Raw genomic sequence first — 23,545 nt, forward strand, 5'->3', positions numbered from 1 at the left:
AAAAGGCACTGTGTGATGTTGGGAGTGACTTTGATCAAAGAATACAGTGGTCTCAGTTATTTATAAAACTTTAATGAGGGAGAGGCCCTAACTCTTCCTCAGCTCTACCGACTACTGAAAGGAAAAGCTGGTGCTGGGGAGCCCTCCACACCACTGACTGATGAATTTCAGCACGTCCTGGCACACTGGGCTGTGGGAGGTCTGTAAGCAAATGGAAGAACATGAGAGGAACTTGTTAATGCTGGAAATAGAAAATCAGCTCCATCGCAGGCTTCAGGGTCTGCACCTGCTTTCCTGCAATGCCACCCACCTTTCTAGTGTGTATGTGGGTTTTTTGTTTGTTTTGAGATGGAATCTTGCTTTGTCATCCAGGCTGGAGTGCAGTGGCGCGATCTCAGCTCACTGCAACCTCCACCTCCTGGGTTTAAACGATTCTCCTGCCTCAGCCTCCCGAGTAGCTGGGATTACAGGTGCATGCCACTACACCCGGCTAAGTTTTGTATTTTTAGTAGAGACGAGGTTTATAACCATGTTGGCCAGGGTGGTCTCAAACTCCTGACCTCAGGTGATCCACCTGCCTTGGCCTCCCGAAGTGCTGGGATTACAGGCGTGAGCCACCGCGCCCGGACTTGTTTTTTTTTTCTTTTTTAGTGCTGCCCTCTCTGCCTTCATTCTTCAAGTCCCCCTCTCTAACCTTGATGGCCATAAGGAATTTATTCCAGTTGTCCTTGTTAGCAGCCTTCCCTGGCCGCTTAAATTCAATTTTGTTCCTCAGAATGGGGTATCCTGTGGAGGAAGAAAAAAATGGTGAACTGGGGTTTGAGAGAGAATGAGGAGGGAAAAATGAGGAGCAGCCTGGGGGTAGAAAGCATGGTCCTGTCTTTTGTACCCTTTACTGAATCCTAGTAAAATTAAGTTTACTGATCCTGCTGCTTCCCACCCACCACAGGATCTGGGGTGCTGTAGGCTTCTATACCTGTAATAAGGCAGGGCAGGGCTTGAACCCCAGTGCTTGCTGCCACTAGGGAGGCCTCGTAGGCACCACGCTCATCCCGAGGCAGAACCTGCTCCAGCCGCTGGTCCATGGAGACTGTAAGCACCCAGTCTCGAACCTCTTCTCTCTCAGCCTCCTGGAAAGGACAAGAGGCAGTGGTAGCTTCACACAGGGCAGGGCAGGGCAAGTTGGGGTAGATGGGTGAAGAGGGGGTTTGCTAAGCCCTCATCCTGTATACCAGCTTTCAGCCACAAATCCTCCTTGGATTGGGGGATACAGTCACAGCTTTTTCTTTCTACTTTGCTTCTACTTTCAGTGAAAGAGTAGTGAGGGCTGAGGTCCTTCCAAAGATGGCAGCACAAAGATGTTCTCCCTCCTCAAGGCACTTACACTGGTGAGGCCTTCCCATTTTCCAACCCTGTGCCCTTACCGGTACATGCTGCTTGGCTGGGAGTGGCACCTCAAAGGGAATGTCTGTATCCTGAAAATCAGAGTGGTCAAGGCCATCCAGAGTCCCCTCCTCGATCGCCTGCAGTAGAGTGGGCAACCATGAGCTAGGCACAGCTTGCGACCGGCAAAAACCCCCACCCTTGGGACACAGCTTCCCTACGCACGTCGGTCAGGTCCAAAAAGCGATTGAGGAAGATCAATGCCATGTTCTCCCAGCCAACTGCCTGCAGCAGAGAAGAGTTGCAAATGGGAGTGAACAAGCTGGGTTTGAATGCTACTTCTCTGGGATCCAGATGCAAATGGGAGTGAGCAAGCTGGGCTTGAATGCTACTTCTCTGGGATCCAGGGAGAAAAATCCAGGAAGATACAGGAGGACTACATCCTCCGTAACATCAGCCCTACACTCAGCTTTCCTCTACCAGAGCAGAAAGGATATTCTATTTTCCAACTTTTGACTTCCTCCCATCTGCCCCACCCTTCCTTATCCCAGCTCACCTTGGCAGCAATGCCTGCTTCATAGAAGGCTTTGTCTACAGGTAGTAGCTGGGTGTGACGCAAGAGTGAAACAGAAAGTCTGGCAGCCACAGTTTCCTGGGATTAAAGTCAAAGCAATTATGAATATGGCACTAAAGTGACTGAGCTACCAGACCAATGATCCTGTAAGGCAGCCACAGAACTAAAAAACAACAATTATTATTAAACTGCTCTGGATCTCCAGCTGTTCTGGTCTTAGGGTTTTTTTTTTTTTTTTTTCTTTCCTTTTTTCTTTTCTCTGAACAATAGACCTGGGCCTAAGTTCAATTCTTTTTTTTTTTTTTTTTTTTTTTATTGTGCATCTCTCTCCCCCTCTCTCGCGTGCAGTGGTGCCATCTCAGCTCATTGCAACCTCTGCCTCCCGGATTCAAGCAATTCTCGTGCCTCAGCCTCCTGAGTAGCTACGACTACAAGCGCACACTAGCACACCTGGCTAATTTTTATATTTTTAGTAGAGATGGGGTTTCACCACGTTGGCCGGACTGGTCTCGAACTCCTGGCCACAAGTGATCCACCCGCCTCGGCCTCCCAAAGTGCTGGGATTACAGGGGTGAGCCACCGTGCCCGGCCACCTAGATTATTTCTAAGGTTCTTTCCACTTGTAGAATTCTATTGTCCAAATACATTAAATAAATATACAGTGAACAGTCACAAATAAGCCCCAAATATGTGTACATTATAAGAGGTGAATAAATAAATCATGGGATTTGGATGTTTAAACATAATGAGGCTGGGGCTGTGTGGGCACAGAGCCCTAAGAATGTCAGAAGAAGAAAACTTCAGCAAGGGCTAAAGATTTGTTTAGACAGAAGAGAAGCTGAAAGAGGTGGAGAGATTCCAGAGCCCAAGCTGAAGAATCCAGAATGTGAATCAATTCAGCTTTATACATCTGCGGATGAGCCCTTCTGACTGAGTGCTCCTCTGCCCTCCTACATCTCACCAGCTGTTTGACACTCTGGGCCGCAGAGCGCGTGGCATAGTAATGAGCGATCAGCAGCATCGTCTTGAACTCCTCATGGGCTGGAGAGTTTGCCTCACTGGACTTCACCAGGTTTTCACACTAGAGGAGGGAGACAGCACAGCCTGGCTCAGGGGTCAGAGGAGTGCCAGGGCCATAGAGTGGTCTCTGATGGCCACCTGGCAGAGGAAGGTAAAATACATCTGAGAATAAAGGTTTATGTGCATGAAAGAAGAGATGAGGACAAGGACAGACAGAGCAGCCCCTTCACTCCTGTCGACCCAACTTCCTCACCAGGTTGAAGAGGACATCTCGAAGATCAGCCCAGCTATGATAGGCCTCGGCACAGTTGGTTCCAGGAGAGCTCACCATGTCAGTGAAGATCCTTTTGTAGATATTGAAGTTCTAGAGGTAGAGGGGAGAAGGGCATCTGAGAAGGACACAGCTAGAAGAGAAAGTCAGTGGGAGTGGGGCCAAAGGGAGGAGAAACAGGCTCTGTGTGTAGAAATGGGTATGTGTGTGTGTGCAAGAGCTGGGAGACAGTGGCAGATGATTAAGTGCTGATTATTTTTAATGAAATGAATTATTTTTAAGTGCTGATTATTTTTGATGAAAAGAGGAAGAAATAACTTTCTTAGCTGGTGCTGTGTGAGTGCGGGCAACTGTACAAATGTAAATGCAGAGTCACAACATTAATGGGCTGTGACTCTCGGATCAGGCAGCAGTGTTCATTCTCTGGAGGAAGTCAGTAAAGGCCCTAGAGGTATGTGCAGGATTCAGCTCTGAAAGACAGGTGCCTGTGTATTTGCTAACAGCATGGGGAGCTCCATGGGTGTTTCTTCAAACAGAAGCTGGAAGTTTCTGCAAACTTCTCCCCATGCTCTTAGCAAATACACAGCCTCCAGAGAGGCTGTACCTTTCTGGAGATGCGCTGGGGGCTCTGGGCATGATGTTCTCTAAGGATAGAATCCTCTGAGAAGATAGTTCCTGAGAAGATAGGTGGTTCTAGAAGAGAAAGAGTTTCCTTGTGGAAACATTCAATCCAAGGAGAAGGCTGGTACCTGTGGGTTAGCAGGGGCTCCGTGCTGTACATATAGGGCCAATGCCTGGGCAGAGTTACCCTCCCGGATCAAGTGAGTTGCATACAAAGCCACGTACTTGTGCAGAATCTTGTAGTTCTGTACAGGGGTGGAGGAAAAGCATGCGTGAAGTTGGGATCAGCAAGACCAAGCAGTGAGGTGACTTGAGGCCATATATTTGTTGAGGAGACAAAGGGCATATGCAAACCTCTGACCCCAGTTTAAGATTGAGCTTATCTGATGCCCATTAGAAATCTTTGGGCTTTGGGTTTTTGTGGAGCTAGGAGAGATGCAGCTTTGAAGCAGGTGGGGAATCAAGGGAAAATGTAAAGAAAAACTGGGAATGGGAAGATAGCAGTACCTGCTTGGTAGCTGTTTCAATACACTTGTCCCACTGGCCCTGCTCCACATACAGGTCCAAAGCAGCTATCACATCCACACCCACCAGCTGGGTCAACGGAAGACAGAGTTACAAGAGAAAAGAGATGATATGAGGGAAAGAAGAGGGAGAGAATCTTGTGAGTCTCTCCCTGCATTCTGCCTCCTGCTAACTCTGCACGTCTCACCGAGTCCACTTTGCCCTGGTTCTTGAGGAACTCTTTATAATGCTGGTCCACATAGTCTTCGTACCTGTGAAGATATTCAGAGAACTCCATCTTCATATTCCAGAATACCAACCCTCCCCATAAGACTTTCTCCCAGTCTTTACAAAAGGAAGTAAAAGAGAATTTCCTGGTAAGAAGGGGTTACAAGCTTACCTGGGATCTAACTCCTTAGCTACACGCTTAGCCTTGTTCCACTCCTCACCCTCGATGAAAGCATCGATTGCTTCCTTGACAAGGTCCAGATTCAGATACAGCTCTGCAGCCTGCACAACGGGAAATCAGCATGGAGACTTTCTCCTCGCTCCTAGTCTTCCCGCTGTGAGCTCTCCCATCTGTTTCCCCAGGACTGCAAGCCTTGCCCACCAGGAGGCCCACTTCATACACCTTCCTGGGTGTAGATGTCACCCTTGCACCCATCTCTGTGAAATCTATTTCTGTTCCATCCCAGCACCCTGCTTACTGCACTGTGCTTTCCAATTCCAATCAGCTGGGGTCCTACAGCCAGAACGACCTCCATATTACGTTGGGGAGGCAGAAACTTGATGGAGAGTTCGGCTGCCTGAGTGGTTGAAGAGAAGATGGAAATGGGTAGGAGAGACAAATACCGCTGAGTCCTCAGCCTGATCCATTTCATACATTTTTCTCCTCCAGATGCCCACTTTTTCTCTTACTCTCTCCTTCAACCTTGTACCCTCCTGGGCAGAGCCTGGCCCACGGTCCATTAAATCCTTTAATTAGCCATCAGTGGACCTATCTTTCCTCTCAGTTCATTAACTCTTTCAGACACTTCCTGTGCTGCCTGAGGTCACTGCATTTGAACCTTCTACCTTTGACAAAATCATTTTCAAGGTCTTTGTCATAAGTAAAATCTTCGTAGCAGAGTACAGAGAAAGGACTCCTAAAATGAGGAGTCCAGGGCATTCTGTAACTATTTGTGTTGGGCTTTTATGAGCTTTGGTTTCTTCATTCGTACACACTGGATTTTGAAGACTTAGTATAAAAAAAGAATGGAAAACATCTAAATAATGTGTGTGAGTACATGTTGAAATGGTAGTATTTTATTTAATTTTTTTGAGACAGAGTCTTGCTATGTCGCCTAGGCTGGAGTGAAGTGGCACAATCTCAGCTCACTGCAACCTCTGCCTCCCAGGTTCAAGCAATTCTCTTGCCTCAGCCTCCTGAGTAGCTCGGATTACAGGCCCCCCACCCGCCCCCACCGCCACCATGCCCAGCTAAGTTTTGTATTTTTGGTAGAGACGGGGTTTCACCATGTTGGCCAGGCTGGTCTCAAACTCCTGACCTCAAGTGATCTGCCTGCCTTGGCCTCCCAAAGTTCTGGGATTACAGGCAGGAACCACTGTGCCCAGACGAAATGGTGGTATTTTAGATATACTGTGTTAAACAAAATATATTACAATGATTTTCACATTTCTTTTTACTCTTTTTAAACGTGGCTACTAGAAAATTTAAATGACATGTATGGCTTACATTTGTGGACTGCATTATATTTCTAGTGCCAGTGCTGGTACAGATGATCTTGATGATACCTTTCAACACTTAAAACTCAGAAATTCCACAAAAGCAAGTGTTCTATGAGAGCACACTGTTTCCATTAGGACACTGACATCTTCACCAGATTTCAATTTCCACACAATCCAATTTAGCTGTAGTTTATGCTGATCCCCTCTGGTCTTTCCCTCACCTGTTCTTGCCTCCCTTTCTTACTGCCAAGCCATTCAAAGCTTAATCTGCCCTGTCCGCATCAGGAAGCCATCTTCTGACTAATCTGAAGAAGGTACAGTCATGCCTTGCTCCCGAGTTACACGTATCAGATACTCAATACTGCCAATTAAAATCTGCTAGAACCTCAAAACCAATCATCAGCCCCTCTTTCTACTTCTCTCCCTCTAACTTCTAGGGGTTATTCAATTATAAGACCTCAAAAGGCCGGGCACAGTGGCTCACGCCCGTAATCCCAGCACTTCGGGAGGCCGAGGAGGGTGGATCACGAGGTCAGGAGATTGAGACCATCCTGGCTAACACAGTGAAACCCCGTCTCTACTAAAAGAAACACAACAAAATCAGCTGGGTGTGGTGGCGGGCACCTGTAGTCCCAGCTACTCAGGAGGCTGTGGCAGGAGTATGGCGTGAACCCGGGAGGCGGAGCTTGCAGTGAGCTGAGATCACACCATTGCACTACAGCCTGGGCGACAGAGCAAGACTCCGTATGTAACAAACCTGCATGTTGTGCACATGTACCCTAGAACTTAAAGTATAAAAAACTATACGTGCATCCCAATTTTAAAGATATTAAAATATAATTTTATATATATATATGCCACTGTTAACTTTATGTATCAATTTGACTGGGCTACAGGGTATCCAGGTATTTGGTCAGACATTATTCTGGGTGTTTCTGTAAGTGTTTTTGGATGAGGTTAACATTTAAATTGGTAGACTGAGTAAAGCAAATTGCCCTCTCTACTGTAGATAGACCTCATCTAATCATTTCAAGGCGTGAACAGAACATAGAGGCTGGCTCCTTCCCAAGTTAGAGAGAATTCTTCCTGTTTGACTGCCTTTAAACTGGGACACTGGCTTCTTCCTGCCTTCAGATTTGAACTGAAACATCAGCTCTTCCTGGGACTCAAGCTTGCTGGCCTTCAAACAGGAACTACACCATCAGTTCTCCTGGGTTTTCAGTTTGCCAGTTCACCTGCAGATCTTGGGCCTTGTCTACCTCCATAACTGCATGAGCCACTTCCTTTTAATACATCTCTTTATATACATGTACACACATATACCTACAGTCATGCATTGTCTAATGATGGGTATGTTCTGAGAAATGTGTCCTTAGGGGATTTCATCGTTATGTAAACATCACAGCACAAACCTAGATGGTACAGTCTACTATACACCAAGGTAGAGGTTGCGTAGAACTTATTGCTCCTAGGCTACAAACCTGTTCAGCACATTTCTGTACTGACTACTGTAGGCAACCATAACACAATGGTAAGTATTTGTATACTGAACCTATCTAAGGCCAGGCGTGGGATCATCTCAAGTGATCCACCCGCCCTGGCTTCCAAAGTGCTACAATTATAGGTGTGAGCCACCACGCCCACCCATGTGGTCTACTGTTGACTAAAACGTTGTTATATGGCATATGACTGTATATATCCTGTTGGTTTCTCCAATACAGTATGTCTTATTATTTGTGACACATACTGGCCTGGCTTAATTTGCTGGAGGCTTCTTTTCAGGAAATGTTGGGTGGGGGAGACTGAGCCCAAGCTTTTTTCATGTTCCCTGTCTGGCCAGTTCCTGTGCATGGGGTTGCCCTTCCAGCTCCTATCCAAGTCCTCCCTCCTCCTTCACAGAGGCTTCCTGACCCCTCTAGCCCACAGAGATCTCACCGTTCTCTGAATTCTACTTTAAATCATGCACTTTAGTCTTTACTCAGATATGATATTGAGCCATGTGTTGGTCTAACTCCCCTAACTTTTGGCTGTCAGGGTCTGTCTTATGTCCACTTTTACAGCCTTCAGAGGTTCTGGCTCTATCATCCAGCAGGCACTCCACAGATTCCTGCTACCTGACTGAAAAGAAAAAGACACAAGAGGAAAGAGCTGCAGATGTGAGAAGTGGAGCTGAGTGTGAACAGAGGCCTAGGGAGAAGGAACACCAGAAAGGGCCTGCTGCCCTCACCTTCATCCAGCACTTCTCCGCCAGTCCACTGTTCCCAGAGTCTCGCACTTTGAGGTAGCAGTCCACAGCACGGCTGTACTCTCCAGCCTGCTCCCAGCGTCGAGCTTGTTCCACGAGTCCCTCCACACCTCTGTGGAGATGAGAACGCTGGGACTTGGCATGGGGGTGGGGAGCAGCGTGCTCTATCCTGTGCACACCTCATGACCCTCCCAGCCCTGCCAATGCTGCCTGGACCTCTGGCCTCATACCTGGCCCCCTTCTTAGTAGCTTCCCGCTCATACTCTTCCTGCAGAGCCTCCAGCTGGCTGGGCACATAGTCCTTGCAGATCCGCAGAGCGTCACTCCATAATCCAGCCTCCTGCTCAGATTTCCAGGTATCAAGAGGGCAGAGGCAGGCATGACACTTCCCACTGCCACACAGGTGCTCTGGCCCACAGATTCCTGGGTCCTTGGACCTCTCTTCTCCTTCCTCTTTCCTGTCTTTCCCACTCCCCAATACTAACCTCCCTGATGTTTCTTCATACCAGGGGTCAGTGTGGCTCTCTGTGGGCTCTCAGAACCTCTTCCCCTCCCCTCATGGCCCTGCATCCAGTGCCCCACCTTATAATAATTGAGGGCCAGGCCTGGTCTCTGGGCCCGGAGCAGCAGCCCTTCTGCTTTCTGAAAGTCCTTCTCCTCCAAGGCCCCCCGGGCCTGTCCCACAAGCACCTCGGCGACACTGTCAGGGTCGTGGGCCTCAGCCACACGCTGAGCGGCCTCCCAATCCTGGTTATGGACAAACCTGCCTCCAGATGGGGACAGAGGAGAGACTGAGTATAGGACTGAGGCCCCAGTAGTGGGAGACAAACAGCCATGTCACTGAGGGGTGTAACACTGATTTGTTCTAGGTTTGAGTGAAGGTCAAGATAACCATGAAAGATCCTAGGACTGTGACTGGGGAAACAGGATTAAGGAATGTATGGGGTAACTCACATGAGGACTGCTTCCTTGGGTTTACCAGCTCTGATGAATTCAGCTTCAGCCTCTTCGAATTTCCCCTACAGGGAGAGCAAGTCAGCCGTGCATGGTGAGAAGGAGACTGGCATCACAGGCAGGCATGAGCCTGGGGGTATGCACACCCAGGAGCAGTGCACTAGGGGATGGAGTAAGAGGGCTCTGCGGTCAGGGTCCAAGTCACACCCATACCTCATCCTCCAGGAACATAGCGTATTTGAGATGAACCTCAGGGGTTTTGTGCTTGAGGGCCAGCCGAGAGAGTTCAAACGCAAATTCAAAGGAGCTGAAACACAAAGTGCAGATAAGGTTTTCTTACTTCATGCTTCCATTCAAAAAAGGAACAAGACAAGACAAAACAGAAAGGACAGAGTTGAGGGAAGAAAAAGTGACAGATTTAAGGATAACGGATATGAAGTGACAGAAGAGCATAGAGAGATAAAAAGGAAGACAGGCAGGCAGCCCTGTGAAGACCACATCACTGTCAGTGTGGATCAAGAGATGTCTGGAAAAGCCTATGCCTTCCCTGAGGCCAGCTGCTCCTGAGGAAGGAGTTTGGGCCTGCAAAGGGGAAGGGAGGAGTGAGCCTCGCAGCCCTACGCTGACAGGGCTAGGAGGGCTCCTGGTGCTCACCACCTCCTCCTGAGCTCCAGCTACATTAGCAGATATATAGTCTCCGCAAAAAATGAGCAAGACCACCCTCAGCATCAGACTCCATGATTGGCACTGATAACAGTAGCTTAAGAAAAGTTCACTTTGCTCTTTCAGCTATCTTTCCGTGCCGCCACAATGGTGTGCATGAATGTCCTGGCTGATGCGCTCAAGAGCATCAATAACGCCGGAAAGAGAGGCAAACGCCAGGTCCTTATTAGGCTGTGCTCCAGAGTCATCGTCTGGTTTCTAATTGTGATGCTGAAGTATGGTAAATTGGTGATTTTGAAATCATTAATGATCACAGCTAGGAAAACTGCTGTGAACCTCACAGGCAGGCTAAACAAGTGCAGAGTGATCAGCCCCAGATTTGACGTGCAACTCAGAGATCTACAAAAATGGCAGAATAATCTGCTCCCATCCTGCCAGTTTGGTTTCATTGTACTGACAACCTCAGCTGGCATCATGGACCATGAAGAAGCAAGACAACACACACGAGGGAAAATCCTGGGATTCTTTTTCTAGAGCTGTAATACATATTTACAAATAAAATGCCTCATGGACTCTGGTGCTTCCAAAACAAAGAAAAGTTCGGCCGGGTGCAGTGGCTCACGCCTGTAATCCCAGCAATTTGGGAGGCCAAGGTGGGCGGATCACGAGGTCAAGAGATCAAGACCATCCTGGCAAACATGGTGAAACCCCATCCCTACTAAAAATACAAAAATTAGCTGAGCGTGGTGGCGCGTGCCTGTAGTCCCAGCTACTTGGGAGGCTGAGGCAGGAGAATCATTTGAACCAGGAGGCGGAGGTTGCAGTGAGTCAATATCGTGCCACTGCACTCCAGCCTGGCAACAGAGCGAGACCCTGTCTCAAAAAAAAAAAAAAAAAAAGTTCACTCTGCATTTGACAGAATCACACTTCCATTACCCAGGAGTAAGTTATTGGTTTAGTGCAGTCTGCAGTCCTAGCTTTACAATGTGTTTCCTCTCCACCCTTCTCAGAACAGCCAAAGGTTAAACACTGTTCTGAGTCCCTAGGGAATAAGGAGCAGTTAATTTATTCATGTCACTCTATCATGTCCTTCCAAGGATCTTTCAGTTATACATCAATTTTCTTTCTCTAGATAGTGGCTCTGCCTGCGATGGGGCCCGTGGAGAGAAAGCTTGGGGCCTCACCGATTGTCCGCAGCGTGGTCAACAGCAGCTTCCAGGAGTCCCAGCTTGTTAAGCAGTCTAACTGCAGCCTCTCCTCCCAGGCTCTTTGCCCACAGATAGGCCACGTGTTTCTGGGCATTAGCCCCTCCTTGAGTCCTGGCCACCTGTAAAGCAAAGTCACTCAATAATCCTTCAATACAGAGCTGCTCCCTTCTTATCTCTGACTTCGGCTTTGACAAGGATCCAATAACTGTTCAAAATTGAAGAGAAAGAGGCTGGGCGCGGTGGCTCATACCTATAAGCCCAGCATTTTGGGAGGCCGAGGCAGGAGGATCACTTGAGGTCAGGAATTCGAGACCAGCATGGCCAACATAGTGAAACCCTATCTCTACTAAAAATATAAAAATTAGTTGGGCACGGTGGTGAGTGCCTGTAATCCCAGCTACTCGGGAGGCTGAGGCAGAAAAATTGCTTGAACCCAAGAGGTGGAGGTTCCAGTAAGCCAAGACTGTGCCACCACACTTCAGCCTGGGTGACAGAGCAAGACTCTGTCTCAAAAAATAAAGTAAAATAAAAAGTTAACAGGAAAAGGGCTAAATTTCAGGGTTTCTTAACTTAGGGTGAAGTACTTAGGGTCCAAGGATAGGCTTCACCTGGTCCACAGACCCTTAAAACTTTAAGTGAAATTTTCTGTATACAGATGTGGACATGGTTCTGGCAAGAGAGACTCTGATCTTCACTACATTTTCAAAGATGCTCTGACCAATTGTGAATTAGTCACTTAAAGTGGAAAAGAAGGGCTGGGCATGGTGGCTCATAGCTGTAATCCCAACACTTTGGGAGGCCAAGGCAGGTGGATCGCTTGAGCCCAGGAGTTTAAGACCAGCTTGGGCAACATGGTGAAAACCTGTCTCTACAAAAACATTAAAAAATTCGCCAACCGTGGTGGTGCACACCTGTAGTCCCAGCTACTCAGGAGGTTGAGGTGGGAGGATTGATTGCTTAAGCTCAGGAGGTCAAGGCTGCAGTGAGCCATAATTGCACCACTGCACTCCAGCCTGGGTGACAGAGTGAGACCCTTTCTGAAAAAAAAGGAAAAAACGTGGGAAAGAAGGATGGATGTATCTCTCAGCGTGGCCTGAACTCCTTACCCGGTAGGCCTCTTCCCAAAGCCCACTGGCCCGGTACATGTTCACTGTTGCCTTCCATTCCTGGGCCTCGAGGTAGTGGTACTCGGCCTCCTGTAGTCGGCCTTCAGCCTCCAGCTCCTGCAGGAAGGTGAGTCAGGATGGAGAGATGGGGAGATGGAGCCTGGTTGGGGAAGAGATAGGTAGAGCCAGGAGAAGGGCTCACCTTGCCCAGATGTAGGTGTGTGTCACTGAGGAGATCTGGATGGTGCTTCCCTACCAAACGGATCACGTCATCATACAACTTGTGCTTTTTGTACATGATGATGGCAAGATCAGGCTCTTCTACTGTCACATATAGCCTGGGGAAGGGAGATACATCTGGGGCCTCCTAGACCCGATTCCTGCTGTCACTGCCTTCTGGGCAGAAGGTACACATCCTTAGGCCGCATCCCTCCTCCCAGCCTTGAAATCTCATCTCCAACTACACCTCCTCTGAGACCACGGCTCACCTTTCAGCCTCACGGTACTTGCCCTGCTTCTCCATTTCCTGGGCCTGAGTGATGTATAGCACTGACACATCTTCTGGTCTCATGCATTTCATCGCCAGCTGTGGAGGCACAGAGGCAGGGCAGCCTCAGGTCCAATTCCCCAGGGAAGCAGGGCTTCAAGGAAACCTGCTTGTTCAGAAGCTCTGAACTCTCCCAACAATCACAGGAGTTTGGTTATTGCCACTCTACTAGTGAGGTCGGGGAATTCCAAGTCCATAAGAAGCAGAGGAAGAACTATATTCCGCTAAGGTGGGAGGGTCTGCGATGCCTTGTGCTGGGTCATACACTCCCATTACCGCTGTAACCACTGGGCTCTGAAGTGTAGGGGTGAGAACAAAGACATCAATGTGACCAGAGGCGTCAGGAGTGGTAGTTCAGATTCCCCAGCTCCCAAGCCCATCTGCTCCTTCAGAATGATAGATAGGTCTGGAAACAAGGGCCTCTCTTCATCCCTTCCTTTCCCTATGGCTAGGGATCAAAGTGGCTCAGACTGTTTTCTGGTACTCTTTGTCAGCTTTCAGGGAGTCAAGCGAAGAGGAGAAACAGAGACCGAGGAATGAGGCCACACTTCCACTAAGGCAGAGTTCTCTTACCATGAACTCCACTCATCCCTACCTTGTGGGCTTGTTCCCAACGGCCAGCCTGGGTGTACATGTCTATAGCATCTTTTGTCCGGTCTCCCTTAGTGTAGAGCTCCTCAGCAATCTGTAGTTGATGGGAGGTAGATACAAAAGGTCAGAGCAACAGACTTAAAGCACCTTGAACCCACAAAGAACAAACCTCGGCTGGGATGGTGGAGAGCCTGCAATACAACCTTGTAATGATAGAGAAGAAACGATGAGTATGGGTGTCTCGTATATTCTACCATTTAAAAAGAAAGACCAGCCCCAAGCAGTATGAGGACAATACAGTGGAATTCAAAAGGGCCTCACATTTCTGCAATGCAAAGCAATTTTATATTGTCACTATGTTAGCGTTATTCACGAAGAATCACTCATGCTGGCTGGGACAGAGCTAGAGACTCACTTTTTTTTTTTTTTTTTTTTTTTTGAGACGGAGTCTCGCTCTGTCGCCCAGGCTGGAGTGCAGTGGCCGGATCTCAGCTCACTGCAAGCTCCGCCTCCCGGGTTTACGCCATTCTCCTGCCTCAGCCTCCCGAGTAGCTGGGACTACAGGTGCTCGCCACCTTGCCCGGCTAATTTTTTGTATTCTTTAGTAGAGACAGGGTTTCACCGGGTTAGCCAGGATGGTCTTGATCTCCTGACCTCATGATCCGCCCGTCTCGGCCTCCCAAAGTGCTGGGATTACAGGCTTGAGCCACCGAGCCCGGCAAGACTCACTTTATGTATCTGGGGTGAAGGGAGGTATCAGTGTCACACTGGAAGGAAATTGGGAAAGTAAACTGTTCTCTTCCCATTCAAGGTTGTGATGCTGTTTGGGGCACAGAAAGAAGGATCTGGTGAGCTTGCCTCCACTTCCTGTTTTGGGTTCTCTCATTGTTATCCTCTACTGCATCGCCTCGTGCTGCGAAAAGGGACTCTTCCTCACCTCATACTCCTGCAGGGATGCATAGTGTTGGGCCACAAGAGGATAGTATTTGGACGCGGTGTTCCGGTCCTGTAGATCTAATATATAAATTGCCTTCTTCCACTGGCGGGCACCCAGGGCGGCCTCAATTGCCTTAATGGAGCACCTGGCAAAGTTGAGAAAGATATAAATATGTGGGATGAAAGATGAAGATGAATGGAGGTAAAGGGACCCCTTAAGCACACATCAACCTACATTTTGGGATACCTTCTTTTAAGCCTTGGTGTCCTTACTTGCTCTACTGCCCCTCACTTCACACCTAAATCTCCTTTACATTCCCATACTCCCATACCTGGCTTCGATGTAGTGATTAATGGCTGCATCAAGCTGCTTCTGCTGCACCAGGTGGTCCCCCCATGCCTCCTCTAGTTTCACCACCTCCACTGGGAAGGCCAATCGAGCCAGCTCTACCGCTGCCAGGGAGAGAAAAGGTGCTCAGCCCAGATTTCCAGAGATGGGCCTCAGGAAAAAGGTAGGACAGGGAGATGAAGCATGGAGAATGGGTAAGAAGGGGAGGAATGGAGAACTGGAGCCAGGCAACCTGAACACACACACCAAGGGGTGCCGGGGAATCAGAGGGGCAAGAGTCCACAACAGTAAAGGATGGCTCATAGGTGGCTAGTACCTTTCATGAATGCGTTGCCTTTACGGTAGCACTCCAGGGCCTTCTGTGGATTGTGAATCCTCTCAAAGAGATCACCTGCCTATTAACACATAGCACATTACTATGATACCCCTACAACACAAAGAACTAAGTATTAGCTCCAAAAACAAGGGAACACCAGCAGTCAGGAAGTGCTCTGCACCCCAAGACTCCTCTAGGTGAGGGAAGGGTCCTGAGCTCTGGACATAAGGGCTAGGAAAAGGAAGCCAGCATACCCTTTCGTAGAGTTCCCCCTTGATAAGGGCCGCAGTGATGTCTTCTACCAGCTCTGTGTTGGCTAGCAGTTCCTCTCGGGTCAGCACCAGCCGAGCAGCTTTGGCAGGGAGCCCAGCTTTGAGGTAGAGGCTGATGGCTGCTAGCCCATCCCCTTGGCTCTCCTGTAGTTCACCTGCTCGCTCCTCCTGCTGTGTGTCCATGAGCCACTGGTAGTAACTACGGCGTAGCTTCTCTAGGGCTGGGTGCCCCTGGACACACACAGAGGAGAACTAGAAGTCACATCCCCCTTCCTACCCTTCTGCCTCCCATGCTTCTCCAATCCCTCTATAACAAGGGGAATGCTCCTGGGTCAGTAGTATCCTAACTCCTCACCACGTCAAGTCCAAGCCCCAACCCTGTTCTGGTTTCTATGGCCTCATTGACAAAAGAAGGTTTTTGAAATTGGCAGAACCAAATTCCCAACAACCGTGGAGAAGACAAAACAGGTACCTTGGCTTCAGCCACAGCGATACACTCTTCCCAACGGTGTAGCTCCTGGTACATGCCCATGGCCTCCTCCACAGCGTTCTAGGGGAAACAGGCAGAGCGGAGAGGGATGCCAGAAAGACATGAGGATCAGAAAGCCACAAGCTCTCCTCAGCCTGGCTATGATGCCAGCACATGACGACCAAAAGCCTTACCTTTTAACTACTATACCAGCAGAAATATTGGGAAACTAAAAGAAGCTTAAGCTTCAGGCCTCCTTATTCGCACAGGCCCTTTCCAAGGCAACTGTTCTTTTTTTGAGACAGAGTCTCACTCTGTTGCTGAGGCTAAAGTGCAGTGGTGCGATCTCGGCTCACTGCAAACTCCACTTCCTTGGCTCAAGCGATTCTCCTGCCTCAGCCTCCCAAGTAGCTGGGATTACAGGCATGCGCCACCATGCCTGGCTAATTTTTTGTATTTTTAGTAGAGATGGGGTTTCACTATGTTGGCCAGGCTGGTCTTGAACTCATGACCTCATGTGACCCACCTGCCTCAGCCTCCCAAAGTGCTGGGATTACTGGCGTGAGCCACCACACCCGGCCTAAGGCAAATGTTCTTAAAGAGAGCTCCTCCAATTGTATAAGCTTCCGGCCCACAAAACCTGGATCTACCCCTATGCATAAGAACTGCAAAGACAGGGCCGGGCACAGTGGCTCAAGCCTGTAATCCCAGCACTTTGGGAGGCTGAGACGGGTGGATCACGAGATCAGGAGATTGAGACCATCTGGCCTACACGGTGAAACCCTGTCTCTACTAAAAACTACAAAAAACTAGCCGGGCGAGATGGCGGGCGCCTGTAGTCCCAGCTACTCGGGAGGCTGAGGCAGGAGAATGGCGTGAACCCGGGAGGCAGAGGTTGCAGTGAGCCGAGATTGCGCCACTGCACTCCAGCCTGGGTGACAGAGCGAGACTCTGTCTCAAAAAAAAAAAAAAGAACTGCAAAGACAGGCTCTGGACTACAGGGTAGTAGTAGACTGCATATGAAAGAAGGTAGTAATCAAAGTCCAAATAAGGAAGTTTGTCTAGAAAAGTAAGGACTAACACAAGAGGAGGAAATTAAGGAAGGGGTGAAACTAACTATATAAACCTCTTTGAAAGTTTTCACCAAACCTTTGGAAGCCTAGCTCACCAGCACGCTTTCCTCCCTTGAGTTTGCATCCCCTCTTCCATCCTGTCTCTCTTTTCCTATTACCTGTTCCAAAAAGATCATTTCGGCCAGTTTGTAGTTCTTTTCCAGCATGGCTAGACGTGCTCGGACCTGATAAAAGTCTGTTCCTTCTCCGCCCTGTGGGGGAAAAAGGAGGTTTTGGTTTTTCTGTAGGTGCTGCTGTTCTGTCTGTGAGGGCTGAATTTGGAAGGCCAGAGGGATGGAGAAAACAAAAGACTTGGGAAGGTAAAACATTTCATGGAGCTTAAAGGTTTGAGGTTTAGCAAAAGCAATTCTGAAATGGTCTGACTTGAGGGTAGAGGTAGGGTGGGCAGGGTAAAGGAAACTAGGGATGGCTGGAAAGCTAGAAATCATGGGGCTGAATACTAAGAGAAATCAGCTTGGGAGACAGACAGAATGAATCAGGAGCATAATACTTGCATATTCCCGGGACACTCGATCTGCAATCTCATTGGTCTCATGCAGGAATCGAGCTTTTGCTACTTGGCCCAAAGCACAAAAGCACCTATGGCATGGAAGCAATGACATTGATAGTAATATTCTTATAGAATCATCATTAATTCATTGGTTCAGCAAATACAAATTGATGTGCATCTATGATGTGCCAGGCAATGTGCTTGTCACTAGAGACATACAGAGACTGAGGAAGATGAGGGCTTTGCTCTCTGAGAACTTCCATTCTGGTGGAGACAAATAATTAGTAAAATTGGAGATAATAAAAAATAAAATAATGTAATATTATAGATCAAGCTTGTTCAACCCATGGCCCAAGATGGCTTTGAATGTGGCCCAACACAAATTCATAAACTTTCTTAAAACATTATGAGATTTTTGTGTGTTTCTTTTTTTTTTTTTTTAAGCTCATCAGCTATCATTAGTGTTAGTATATTTTATGTGTGGCCCAAGATAATAATTCTTCCGATGTGGCTCAGGGAAGCCAAAAGATTGGATACCCCTGTTAGAGATAGTGACTGAAGGGGCCACTTAACTTGGTAGCTGGAGAAGGTCTCTCTGATGAATTGACATTTGAGCTGAGACCTGAATACAAGAAAAAGCCAGTCATGGCAGGATGGGGAAAAGTCATTCCTGGAGAGGGAACAGCTAGTGTAAAGGCCTATAGCAGGTGTGAGCTTGGCACGCTCACAGAGCCAGAAGGATGCCAGTGTGGTTGGAGACTAATGGACAAGTAGGAGACTGGCATGAGAAAGAAGCAGAGGTCAAAAAACTTCAGGGGTAAGGCCATGCAAGGAGTTTGGGTTTTATAGTAAGTAAAACAGTAAGCTAACGGAAGGTTCCAGTCGTGAAAATGACACAATCTATGTTTAAAAAACGACCTCAGCTGCTCTGGGATGAATAAATGGTAGGGGCACAAGAAATAGTATCAGTGAGACTAACTAAGAGGCTGTGCCATACTGCAGGTGGGAGATGGCAGTGGTCTGCACGAGGATGGAGACATCAGGATGTGTTTTGAAGACAGAGTCGTTAGGACTTGCTGATAATCTACATGTGGGAAGTGTGGACAAAATGGGATCAAGGATGATTTCTAGCCAAAATGGCAGCAGGTGACATTTATTGAGCATTTTGCACAGATTCTCTCATCACTCCTTCACTACCAATATCCTTACCATCTTCTTTATCATCATATGAGGCAAATACTATTATTATCCTTAGTCTACATGGAGAAAATCAAGAAGCCAAGGTTTGGGAAGGTCAAATAACCTCTCAATGGTTATACAAGTTGGTAATTGGAACCAAAATTTGAACTAAAGGAGTCTGGACTCCCAAGTTTGTCCTGTGAACTACACTCCTATACCAAACCTGGATTATACACATATGCATGGATTGAAGGGTAAGAATAGTAAAAAAATGTTAAGGGGAACCTAGTTACAAGAAGGGGCAGTAAAAACAATAAAAGACATACTCTTGTTAATTCACTTTTTTTTTTTTTTTTCGAGATACGGTCTCGCTCGTCAGCCAGGCTGAGTGCAGTTGCATGATCTCAGCTCACTGCAACCTTTGCCTCCCAGGTTCGAGTGATTCCTGTGCCCCAGCCTCCTGAATAGCTGGGACCACAGGTGCGCACCACCATGCCTGGCTAATTTTTGTATTTTTAGTAGAGCTGGGGTTTCGCCATGTTGGCCAGGCTGCTCTCAAACTCCTGGCTTCAAGTGATCTGCCTGCCTCACCCTCCCAAAGTGCTAGGATTATAGGCATGAGCCACTGTGCCCAGCCAAGACACACTCTTTTTTTTTTGAGATGGAGTCTTGCTCTGTCGCCCAGGCTGGAGTGCAGTGGCGCCATCTCAGCTCACTGCAACCTCTGCCTCCTGGGTTCAAGCAATTCTCCTGCCTCAGCTTCCTCAGTAGCTGGGATTACAGGTGCCTGCCAATACGCCTGGCTAATTTTTGTATTTTTAGTAGAGATGGGGTTTCACCATGTTGGCCAGGCTGGTCTCAACTCCTGACCTTGTGATTTGCCTGCCTCGGCCTCCCAAAGTGCTGGGATTACAGGTGTGAGCCACCACACCCGGTCAAGGCATACTCTTATAATCTAGGATGGGAGAGTGTTTGGAATATTGTACTGCAGAACGGCTCTATGTAATTTGCTGGCAGTGAGAAGGTAGGGAGTACCTTAACACTGGATTGGAGCAGCCCACAGAGAAAATACTCATGTGGTCATCCCTCCTAGCTACCTGGCACCTCTGTTCTACACGTCTACCTCACCTCTCTGCAATGTGTAGTTGCCTTGCCTCTAGTGCCAGTTTACTCAAGGTTTTCCACATTGCCTCTGTTTCTGGGGTCATTTCCAGAGTCTCTAAGAAGTCTGTTGCCCTGGAAAGGGAAGGAAGCAACACATAATGAAAAAGGAACGGGCTAGGAAGATACAGCAGAAGACTGGTGATGGGGCAAGGGGAGGGGGAAGAGCCATCTTTGTCTCATCGCCTCCCAGGATCACTGGATCCTTATCAGTGCTGGCCAGTTTTACACCCCACCCCAGGTCCTCCCCTCTCAGAACCAGACTCTCCTACCACCTCCCAGGTTATTGGCCAGCCTCTCACCGGATGTAGTTGCCATCATCAATGGCTGTTCCAAACTCGATGAGGCCCTCATCCAGTGTGTAGGCAACAGTAGTCACACCTTCCATCACCATCACTTCGGTCTTTCCCCCGCCCCGCTCCAGACCTATAACATCACCCTGTAAAAGTTCACCCCACCCCAATTTCAGATTAGTTTCCACTGAATCAATTGTAGAAAAGACCCACCCTCATCCAACCAAATCAGTGGTCAAGAGAGGCACAGCAGCCCTGATTTTCCTAACATTTTAGTTTCTCTCAAGCATAAAAAAATGCTTCATTTATAGCAATATCCTTGGGTTAAAGTACACTCCTAACTATGACAGGCCAACTCCTAGAGGTACAAAGTGTGGCATTCACTTCTGCTTCCAGCAGTACCATAAGAGTAGATATTCTTAAGGGTTCTCTCGTTAAAATATGACTTGAACCTGGAACATACTTTTTATATTATTTTTATTTTTTATTTTTTTGAGGCGGAGTCTCGCTCTGTCGCCCGGACTGGAGTTCAGTGGCCGGATCTCAACTCACTGCAAGCTCCGCCTCCCGAGTTTACACCATTCTCCTGCCTCAGCCTCCCAAGGAGCTGGGACTACAGGCGCCTGCCACCTCGCCTGGCTAGTTTTTGTATTTTTTTTTTTTTTTAGTAGAGACGGGGTTTCACTGTGTTAGCCAGGATGGTCTCGATCTCCTGACCTCGTGATCCGCCCGTCTCGGCCTCCCAAAGTGCTGGGATTACAGGCTTGTGCCACCGCGCCCGGCCTGGAACATACTTTTTAATGCATTGCTTAGGCTTACTTGAAGAAATCACTTTTAATGCATTGCTTTACTTACTTGAAGAATTTCCTACCCATATCCTACCCTTCTCTCTCAAAAAAAGACAGACAGAAAGAAAAAGGTCAATAAGCTAAAATCCTGAGCAAGAAAAGAAGGAAAGTGAGCAAACGGAAAAGGTACAGTTGTCCTGAAAGCAAATGCAGTGTCAGGAGAATAAACCTTAGGCCCTCCAGCAGGATGGGGAGGCTGAATTTGAAAATCCTTAATTAAACCTGGGATCCACTCTTTAGTAAAGGGAACAAAATAAATGGTTACAGATCATTAATATGCCTGATTGCTGCAGAAACAAGACTGAATCATCACTGGAGGAAAATATATCCATTTTAGGCCCTCAGGATTCCAAAAGAATACATTCAAAGCACCATGAGCTCACAATAAAAAAACAACAACAACAACAAGGAAACCAACCACTATGAAACAGTAAATAACAACTACAAACTTGAAGGTTTTAGACCTTCAAGAATTTCAGACATTAAAATATCTGGGTGTGGTTGCATGTGCCTATAGTCCCAGCTATTCAGGAGGCTGAGGTGAGAGGATCACTTGAGCCCGGGAGTTTGCGCACGCAGTGAGCCGTGATCATGCCACTGCACAGCCTGGGTGACAAAGTGAGACCCTGTTTTTTGTTTTGTTTTGTTTTTGTTTTTAGGCCCAGTTATGGAATATAAAATGATTATTTATGAAGCACCTAAATACCTTAAAAGATGAAATGAAAAATTAAGCAAGGAATAAGAAATTATCAATATGACCAGGCAGACTAGAGAAATAATCAAATAAAACTTAAAGAAATATTTAATGTTTGAAGTTAAAAACTCAATGTATAGTTTAAATAGCAGATTAGACAATGATTAGTAGCAGATTAGCAAACTAATGAATCGAAACAGATCTAAAGAAATTATCCAGAGGCCAGATGCAGTGGCTTATGCCTGTAATCCCAGCACTTTTGGAGGCTGAGGCGGGAGGATTGCTTGAGACCAGGAGTCTGAGACCAGCCTGGGAAACACAATGAGAACTTGTCTTTACAGAAAATTGAAAAAAAAAAACAAAAACAAAAACAAAAAAAAACAAAAAACCTGGGCATGGAGCATAGAGCAGGAAGAAAGAAACTATGAAAGATAAATTAAAAATGCAAAACAAGAACTCTAACATTTGCCTAACTAGAGTTCTGATGAAGAGACTAGAGAATGGTTGAGAAGAAGCAATGTTCGAAGAGATAATAACTAAGAAACTTCCAAGAGTGATGAAAATACGTGTATTCATAAATACAAGAAACACGATCTATACTAAACAGGATAAATTTTAAAAATTTATGGCTGGGTGCAGTGGCTCATGCTTATAATCCCAGCACTTTGTGGGGCTAAGGCAGGTGGATCACAAGGTCAGGAGACTGAGACCACCCTGGCCAACACGGTGAAACTCCATCTCTACTAAAAATACAAAAGATTAGCCAGGTGTGGTGGCACATGCCTATAGTCCCAGCTACTTAGGAGGCTGAGGCAGAAGAATCACTTGAACCTGGGAGGTAGAGGTTGCAGTAAACCAAGATCGTGCCACTGCACTCCAGCCTAGGTGACAGAGAAAGACTCCGTCTCAAAAAAAAAAAAAAAAAATCTAGACACATTGTAGTGAAACTTCAAAACACCTAAGAAAAAGAGAAGATTTTTTTTTCTGAGACAGTCTCACTCTGTCGTTCAGGCTAGAGAGCAGTGGTACAATCTCGGTTCACTGCAGCCTTTGCCTCCCAGGTTCAAGCGATTCTCACGCCTCGCCTCTCAAGTAGGCAGGATTACAGGAAAGCGCCACCATGCCCGGCTAATTTTTATTCTTTTTAGTAGAGATGGAGTTTCGTCACATTGGCCAGGTTGGTCTTGAACTCCTGGCCTCAAGTGATCTGCCTATCTCAGCCTCCCAAAGTGCTAGAATTACAGGCATGAGCCACTGTGCCCAGCCCTAAAAAAGAAGACTTTAAAAGAAACCAAAGAGAGGCCAGGCACAGTGGATCATGCCTGTAATCCCAGCACTTTAGGAGGCCGAGGCAGGCAGATCACGAGGTCAGGAGATCGAGACCATCCTGGCTAACACGGTGAAACCCCATCTCTATTAAAAATACAAAAAATTAGTCAGGCATGGTGGCAGGCACCTGTAGTCCCAGCTACTCGGGAGGCTCAGGCAGGAGAATGGCATGAACCGGGGAGACGGAGCGTGCAGTGAGCCAAGATCACGCCACTGCACACCAGCGTGGGTGACAGATCGCGCCACTACACTCCAGCCTGGGCAACAGATCACACCACTGCTGGGTGACAGATCGCGCCACTGTACTCCAGTCTGGACGACACACCAAGACTCCATCTTAAAAGAAAAAAATGGAAAAAAAAAAAAAAAGAAACCAAAGAGAAAAGACAGATCATCTGTACAGAAATGGCTGCTGATAAATTTTTCAGAACAGCAATGGAAGTCAATCAATCAGACAACATTTATAAATTAAGAAAAATTAACTGTCAATCTAGAACTGGGTACTGAGTCCAAGCATCTTTTCAGAACAAAGGCTAAATAGAAACATGTTCAGATAATGAAAAACTGAAAATTTATCATCTTTCACTAAAGAAATTTCTAAATAAGGCTGGGCACAGTGGCTCATGTCTGTAATCCCAGCACTTTGGGAGCCCGATGGAGG

The 23,545-nt window shown here is 47.4% G+C and overlaps 1 protein-coding gene across 2 annotated transcripts in view; it reads right to left on the reverse strand.

Moving 5' to 3' along the window:
- Positions 1 to 52: 52 nt before the first annotated feature.
- The window catches only part of LOC111530839 (intraflagellar transport protein 172 homolog), a 43,938-nt gene continuing 20,445 nt past the window's right edge, over positions 53 to 23,545 (reverse strand). Inside the window, exons 17-48 of one of the 2 annotated variants that reach the window (XM_026453082.1) lie at positions 20,023 to 20,159; positions 19,688 to 19,795; positions 17,385 to 17,469; positions 16,989 to 17,081; positions 15,761 to 15,838; positions 15,271 to 15,519; positions 15,017 to 15,095; positions 14,684 to 14,804; positions 14,353 to 14,497; positions 13,420 to 13,509; positions 12,766 to 12,863; positions 12,480 to 12,615; positions 12,278 to 12,394; positions 11,148 to 11,290; positions 9,514 to 9,607; positions 9,301 to 9,365; positions 8,929 to 9,109; positions 8,577 to 8,686; positions 8,329 to 8,458; positions 5,081 to 5,179; positions 4,774 to 4,883; positions 4,582 to 4,645; positions 4,377 to 4,463; positions 3,998 to 4,114; positions 3,231 to 3,341; positions 2,919 to 3,038; positions 1,940 to 2,035; positions 1,609 to 1,668; positions 1,425 to 1,523; positions 977 to 1,130; positions 695 to 786; positions 53 to 201 (exon numbers count right to left, since the gene is read on the reverse strand). In XM_026453082.1, coding sequence (XP_026308867.1) covers positions 112 to 201; positions 695 to 786; positions 977 to 1,130; positions 1,425 to 1,523; positions 1,609 to 1,668; positions 1,940 to 2,035; positions 2,919 to 3,038; positions 3,231 to 3,341; positions 3,998 to 4,114; positions 4,377 to 4,463; positions 4,582 to 4,645; positions 4,774 to 4,883; positions 5,081 to 5,179; positions 8,329 to 8,458; positions 8,577 to 8,686; positions 8,929 to 9,109; positions 9,301 to 9,365; positions 9,514 to 9,607; positions 11,148 to 11,290; positions 12,278 to 12,394; positions 12,480 to 12,615; positions 12,766 to 12,863; positions 13,420 to 13,509; positions 14,353 to 14,497; positions 14,684 to 14,804; positions 15,017 to 15,095; positions 15,271 to 15,519; positions 15,761 to 15,838; positions 16,989 to 17,081; positions 17,385 to 17,469; positions 19,688 to 19,795; positions 20,023 to 20,159 — 3,558 coding nt within the window. In that variant the 3' untranslated portion in view covers positions 53 to 111. The remainder of the gene's footprint in view (positions 202 to 694; positions 787 to 976; positions 1,131 to 1,424; positions 1,524 to 1,608; positions 1,669 to 1,939; positions 2,036 to 2,918; positions 3,039 to 3,230; positions 3,342 to 3,997; positions 4,115 to 4,376; positions 4,464 to 4,581; positions 4,646 to 4,773; positions 4,884 to 5,080; positions 5,180 to 8,328; positions 8,459 to 8,576; positions 8,687 to 8,928; positions 9,110 to 9,300; positions 9,366 to 9,513; positions 9,608 to 11,147; positions 11,291 to 12,277; positions 12,395 to 12,479; positions 12,616 to 12,765; positions 12,864 to 13,419; positions 13,510 to 14,352; positions 14,498 to 14,683; positions 14,805 to 15,016; positions 15,096 to 15,270; positions 15,520 to 15,760; positions 15,839 to 16,988; positions 17,082 to 17,384; positions 17,470 to 19,687; positions 19,796 to 20,022; positions 20,160 to 23,545) is intronic. The other variant, XM_026453083.1, reaches the window with a different exon arrangement.

Source organism: Piliocolobus tephrosceles, chromosome 15, assembly GCF_002776525.5.
Source record: "Piliocolobus tephrosceles isolate RC106 chromosome 15, ASM277652v3, whole genome shotgun sequence".
Taxonomy (NCBI): Eukaryota; Metazoa; Chordata; class Mammalia; order Primates; family Cercopithecidae; genus Piliocolobus; species Piliocolobus tephrosceles.